Below are 6,927 nucleotides of genomic sequence, written 5' to 3' on the forward strand. Positions count from 1 at the left end.
GTTTTTGTGAATCATTACTGGAACTTGGAGCCACCTAAAAGCATGCAGTCATATATAGCTGTAATTATTATGTTGCCAAACAAGGGAAAAAATCTGTATCCTTCCCCATAATCATAAGTGTTAAAAAGAAATATAAGTAAAGTAACAGCAGATTTCAAGTGCATATTCATCAGTTGCACCAAAGTTGCATAGATTTATCATTTTAACTTAAGTTGGCCTATATTTCCTAACTCACCTCATCACCAAGTATGTTGAAAAAGTAAAGCCCAGTTTGTTTGCATTTTTTTGTGTGTGTGTGCATGTGTGTGTGTGTGCGTGCGTGGGTGAGAGGGTGGTGTGAAAGAAAAGCAAAAAAAAAAAAAGAAGTAAAATGTGAAAATGTGTTTCATGCATGCGCTTAGATAGTGTTTTGATAATCCATGTTTTCTGTCGATCACAATTTTCTTTATGGATTGTAAGGACCGTGATTAAACTCTAGGCCTGTAGATGGACTCTAGAGAATGTGGATCGTTAAGACAAATGGTCCTTTGTGGGTTTCAGAGCAATACGGTGGAGGAGTAGACGTTGTCTGTGGATGTACTGCCTCCTTCTGCTTTCACTACTAATGTACAAAAAAAACCTGCTGCTTGTCAAGCCCACCCGTCCCGCCCCTTCCTCTGCTTAGCATATCAAGTGGAACACAGTGTGTACTGTGAAGCCTACCTGCAATCCTTATCAGAATGTCAGAAAGAAATATATATATTAAACTCTACATTTGTAATAATCTCACCTGGTAAACGTGGGTTTTATTTGATGTACGTCTTGTTATTTATAAAGTGAATATTTATAAAAGTTCTTTACCTAATTACAATTTTAAGGTTCCTATTCAAGTAATTGCAATTGAGGCACGTCCATGTTAGTTTTTCTACTTTTCTAGTGCATATTTCTCTACTACATTATTCTATTAGACCCCATCCCTGGGCTGTAACAGTTTGATGATAATGAATGACAGCTATGCTATCAAAAAAGAAATGGACACCATGCAAACTATGCACAACCGCTCTATCAACCAGCGGTAATTCTGGAATCTGTTATGGGACCAGCTAAAAACTGACAGGTAGCCCCTCCAACTCTTCATTATTATTTTAAATAATATGGCAGCACTATTATTACCAACAAGAAAAAAGTTATATAAAATTATATGCAAAATATTACAAATGACTGAAACATCTTTATTTCAGTAACAACACATAAGAATAAGCTGCTGGTTAACTTTTGCATTCTTACAGCATGCTATGCTAACAAGTCCACTGCCACTGTTCAAGCTTTGACTCCTTGCCGCACTTTTTCATGTTATGGTCACTGCTGTGCTAGTTAAGTTTACTAGTGCTAAATTTCAAACAAAGTACATAATGTGATGCTAGTGGAAGTTATATTTTGGTTAAGTTCACTTTGTAATATTTTTTGTTGTTGGTCACATGATTGGGGTGATCGTGATGGCTAATATTAGGCACCTGTTTGCCTGATGTTGGAGAGAGGAAAAATGGGTTGTTATGTTTTTTTGTTCACATCAATGTCACTTTTTCTGGTAAATGGACTGGTACTTGCATAGCTCTTCTCTACTCAAACTGATCAGTCAAAGCATTTTTTACTAACAAGTCACATTTACCCAATCACAAACATATACAAGCACTTTTTTCTATACCTCACATTCACATGCACATTCATGGATGCATCAGGGGGATCTCGGGCTTCATTATAATGACCTCCTGACTGATAGACAACTCACTCCGCCCTGTTTCGTTTTTAACTCAAATTTGAGTGAAGCCAGTGAAGCCCTTGGGGAGGTCATCTCTCTCCTTTTCAGTACTAATTTTGTTGACCAGTAACTTTCCTTGCATAGTTTTCGCAAACAACCTTTTTTTCCCTGACAAAAACAACATGATAACCGAATAAAAACAAGTGAGCAAAAACTATGATGAAATATCTTGATGCTTTTATCATTGAAGAAAAAGAGATCCAATCAGAGCTAATTAAGTTTTGGAGAAAGGCGGGACAAGTTTGAAAGCGATCCAATCAAGTGCAAACAAAACTTTATATTTTAGTCAACTGATTCAACTTTAGATTTAGTCTGCTATAATATGGCACTAATTTGACTAAAACTAGAGTAAAGATAAAAGAATTGATGTCTAAATTATGACTAAAGCTAAATTATGTTTTAGTCAAAAGACTATGATTAAACTTTAAAAAAAATTATTTTAACATGTTTCATTTATTTGGAGGTAAGGCCATTTAAGGATTACTGCCACCCTGTGCCACACGTTTATGCACGCCTCTGCTCCACCCACAGTTAAAAGTAAGAGAGTTGTATCGAAGAGAAAGAACTTGGAGCTTTTCCTCAACGGGTAAGCAAAGTCTAGCTTTTCATGCTCTCTGTATTAAGTTCACACTGGAAGTATGGCACTCTATAAGGACGAAAGCCAGGACGACGGACCAGAATGCCCGGTATGTTACGAGTATCTTTCCGGGGCCGAACGAACTTTAAGCTGCGGACATGTTTTCTGCCACGACTGTCTAGTCAAAACACTGGTGACCATCAACAGTGATGGAAATATCAGAAACACGATCGTTTGCCCGATCTGCCGACATCTTACATTCATCGAAAAACAAAATGAAGCGCTGAAGTCACTCGCGGCCGATAATGATCCGAAAGAGCGGCAGACCCTGAAGGTACCTCTCCCTTTGCCGGTGGGACAGCAGCAGAGCGCACGGCGCGCCTCAGGAGACAGTTTACCGAGTGAAGTTTACTGTATCACTCGCTGCTTTAGAAGCTTTTCTGAGCGAGCTCGCCGACAGAAGCGGATCAGCCCCTGCCAAAAGGGATCCCAGATATTCATCATAAGCGCCCAAGGGCGACCCATGACTGAAGGAGATGCGCCCGGTGTTGTAATATCTGTGGCTCGCCCCCAGCGCAGGCGTAGGATTTGCACGACAACCGGATGGCTGTTCTGCCTGCTGTCTTTGTTTGTTTTACTCGCAGTGACAGCTTCGGTTTTTCCCTGGATTGTGCTGATGTAGCCCAGCGATCCGCATGCCTCGGTCAAAGTGCCGGTATTGAGTAACTTACTGACATTTAAAGAAGAAAACGCAATTGGTTGTATTCAGTGTCCAGAATTACTGAAAATGGAGTGAAGTGCTTTAGTTGGAGTGAGGATTTTCAAGATGTTATCAGTTTCTTTCCTTGATTCTATGGAAAGGTTTATACACGTGACTTGTCCTTTAGCGAGAATTGCCAAGCAAGTCTTTATCTTAGAGAAGCCTCAAACAGTAAAACCTTTTGTTCTGCAATCCTGTCTAACATGTTCAACCTGCTAGAGAACCACATATCACAGCCCATAGATGGTAAATCCAACTAGAAAGCGAAAATTTCAGAAGAAATTTTATGTGTGCCTATGCCGCTGCTAATCTGTGTAGTTTTCCATTCATACGGCTACAGACAGCAAAACTCAGAAGAGCAGCCATTCTCCACCATGAATTATGGTAAAAACAAACACCGCTCGCGCCTCACAGATGACAGCTTACAGTTTTGGGTAAAGATGAGGTCACTTTGTACAGCCCCGATTTGCAGACGCTGTGCACACAGGTTCATAAGCAGAAGTCCCTCTGTACCACGGCAGACCCCGACAATGTTTGCACGAACACACTTTGAACCAGTACGTTATGGACCACTTTTCACACATGGTTGGTGTACCCTCCCAGCCAGCTGTAGCTTTTCAACTCACAGCCCGACACACACCCAAAAAACAGCCGAGAGAGCACAGACTACGCCCGAGAGGTGTGATTGCAGATGCCCCTCAGGTGGGTCCACCTCCCCTGCAGCGGCACTGCAGACCACACCCCGCCACACATATCAAACACGTAAAATAAATATTTATGCACTTTTGCATTCACTTTTTGTTTTTTGTTATTTTTACACAGTGTTCTGAATGATGAACAATGGTCTACAGCCAATCTTGTGTATTATTATACAAACTTTGGTTGTAAGATTCAGATAACTATTTAATAAAAGCTAAATATTTTATACAGGGAGTGCAGAATTATTAGGCAAATGAGTATTTTGTCCACATCATCCCCTTCATGCATGTTGTCTTACTCCAAGCTGTATAGGCTCGAAAGCCTACTACCAATTAAGCATATTAGGTGATGTGCATCTCTGTAATGAGAAGGGGTATGGTCTAATGACATCAACACCCTATATCAGGTGTGCATAATTATTAGGCAACTTCCTTTCCTTTGGCAAAATGGGTCAAAAGAAGGACTTGACAGGCTCAGAAAAGTCAAAAATAGTGAGATATCTTGCAGAGGCATGCAGCAGTCTTAAAATTGCAAAGCTTCTGAAGCGTGATCATCGAACAATCAAGCGTTTCATTCAAAATAGTCAACAGGGTCGCAAGAAGCGTGTGGAAAAACCAAGGGGCAAAATAACTGCCCATGAACTGAGAAAAGTCAAGCGTGCAGCTGCCAAGATGCCACTTGCCACCAGTTTGGCCATATTTCAGAGCTGCAACATCACTGGAGTGCCTCAAAAGCACAAGGTGTGCAATACTCAGAGACATGGCCAAGGTAAGAAAGGCTGAAAGACGACCACCACTGAACAAGACACACAAGCTGAAACGTCAAGACTGGGCCAAGAAATATCTCAAGACTGATTTTTCTAAGGTTTTATGGACTGATGAAATGAGAGTGAGTCTTGATGGGCCAGATGGATGGGCCCGTGGCTGGATTGGTAAAGGGCAGAGAGCTCCAGTCCCACTCAGACGCCAGCAAGGTGGAGGTGGAGTACTGGTTTGGGCTGGTATCATCAAAGGTGAGCTTGTGGGGCCTTTTCGGGTTGAGGATGGCGTCAAGCTCAACTCCCAGTCCTACTGCAAGTTTCTGGAAGACACCTTCTTCAAGCAGTGGTACAGGAAGAAGTCTGCATCCTTCAAGAAAAACATGATTTTCATGCAGGACAATGCTCCATCACACGCGTCCAAGTACTCCACAGCGTGGCTGGCAAGAAAGGGTTTAAAAGAAGAAAAACTAATGACATGGCCTCCTTGTTCACCTGATCTGAACCCCATTGAGAACCTGTGGTCCATCATCAAATGTGAGATTTACAAGGAGGGAAAACAGTACACCTCTCTGAACAGTGTCTGGGAGGCTGTGGTTGCTGCTGCACGCAATGTTGATGGTGAACAGATCAAAACACTGACAGAATCCATGGATGGCAGGCTTTTGAGTGTCCTTGCAAAGAAAGGTGGCTATATTGGTCGCTGATTTGTTTTTGTTTTGTTTTTGAATGTCAGAAATGTATATTTGTGAATGTGGAGATGTTATATTGGTTTCACTGGTAAAAATAAATAATTGAAATGGGTATATATTTGTTTTTTGTTAAGTTGCCTAATAATTATGCACAGTAATAGTCACCTGCACACACAGATATCCCCCTAAACACAAACTAAAAACTACTTCCGAAAACATTCAGCTTTGATATTAATGTGTTTTTTGGGTTCATTGAGAACATGGTTGTTGTTCAATAATAAAATTATTCCTCAAAAATACAACTTGCCTAATAATTCTGCACTCCCTGTATGAGAGTAAGAAAGAAAAGTATATCTTTGTGTCCACCTTTCTCTGTTAATGCCCTACCTGGCCCCCTGGCAAAAGCTTTGCTAGATCCGCCCCTGCACAGTTACCAGCTGTCAGCTAAATAAAAAAAGGAGCTTGGTGTTTATTTCTCTCAGAAACAGTTCATAACTTCCCTTCAACTCATTCATGTCACCTAAAAAAAAGGTAAACCTGTTTCTCCATCACCAGTTCAGCTCTGATGATTCAGTAAGGTCATCTCCTGGTTTCGACCAGCCGCTTCTACAGCTGTGGCTCCAGCAAACATCAGCTGATACTAGAAATTAAAATCAAATGAATTCTAACAACAGCTGATCAAGCTTAAACGTGCTGCTGTTGTTTAGCGCGATAAACAAACAAGAGAGAAAAGCCGATCATTGATCAGTTTCATGACTGAAGTTTGAACAGGCGAGAGAATGACAGGGGAGGCTGTCATAAAGTTCAACATCAGTAACTTAGCGGGCACACAGCTGTATAGAAACTCCATCGTGCTAGCTACCACGCAGTACGAGTTATTATAACTGATTGTAAAAAGTCAGCACAACGAAAATAAACTACACCTAAACTCGGTTTATATCTGACCCAAATAGAGTGCAGGTCATAACTTCTTACCTGAAATTCAGTTCACCTCACGCTCCGACCGGCAGCCGCCTGCTTCTCCTGCCTTCGGTTTCCCTGATCCACGATCTACCACCGGTCGATCGGCGGTCGCCTCGCCGCCTCGTTCCCCGCATGTTCTTTCTGACACACACCGGTGGATAGCTGCCCTCGGTTGTAGCTCCGCGTCAGCGACTACCAAACAACTCAGTTATTTTTTCCACATCGACCAGCATCTGGACAATCCACCGCCTTTCACTGTTTGTACCGTTACTAAAAAAAAAACCCTCATCGGCTCATAAAAACGAAAAATAAGTCCAGCTATGACCCTGAGTCAAAAAGACAGCCAGCTCGGGTTAGCTAGCTACCTGTCTAGCTCTTTGCAGGCACCGAAAACATCAGAGCTAATATGGGATGTCTTGGTAACACGAGCAGATATTTGAAGTTTACATCTGGCCAATCCACCACCTTTCACTGTTTATACCGTTACTAAAATGAATAAATAAATAAATCATCGGTCCATATAAACGAAAAATAAGTCCAGCTAAAACACATACTGTCGGCGAGCGACCGGGTGCTGACACGAGTTTCACCCGCCTCAATATAAGCCAAGCCTGGGTGCTTTTTCACGAAGGGTCGCTAGCGGTGCTAGCTAACTATGCTAGCGGCGCTAGCTAGCTAGCC

General features: G+C 41.8%; 1 protein-coding gene across 1 annotated transcript; it reads left to right on the plus strand.

The window, feature by feature from the left end:
- Window positions 1-2,162: 2,162 nt before the first annotated feature.
- Window positions 2,163-3,337, plus strand: LOC102081700 (RING finger protein 222). The gene has a single exon (XM_005454986.4). It carries the CDS (start codon window positions 2,437-2,439, stop codon window positions 3,055-3,057), a length of 621 nt encoding a protein of 206 aa, XP_005455043.1. The 5' UTR covers window positions 2,163-2,436; the 3' UTR covers window positions 3,058-3,337.
- The last annotated feature ends 3,590 nt before the right edge of the window (window positions 3,338-6,927 follow it).

This window comes from Oreochromis niloticus, linkage group LG4 (genome assembly GCF_001858045.2).
Source record: "Oreochromis niloticus isolate F11D_XX linkage group LG4, O_niloticus_UMD_NMBU, whole genome shotgun sequence".
Taxonomy (NCBI): Eukaryota; Metazoa; Chordata; class Actinopteri; order Cichliformes; family Cichlidae; genus Oreochromis; species Oreochromis niloticus.

Excerpts from the sequence above, each read along its gene's own strand:
- LOC102081700 (XM_005454986.4), top strand. The coding sequence starts at position 2,437 with ATGGCACTCTATAAGGACGAAAGCCAGGACGACGGACCAGAATGCCCG.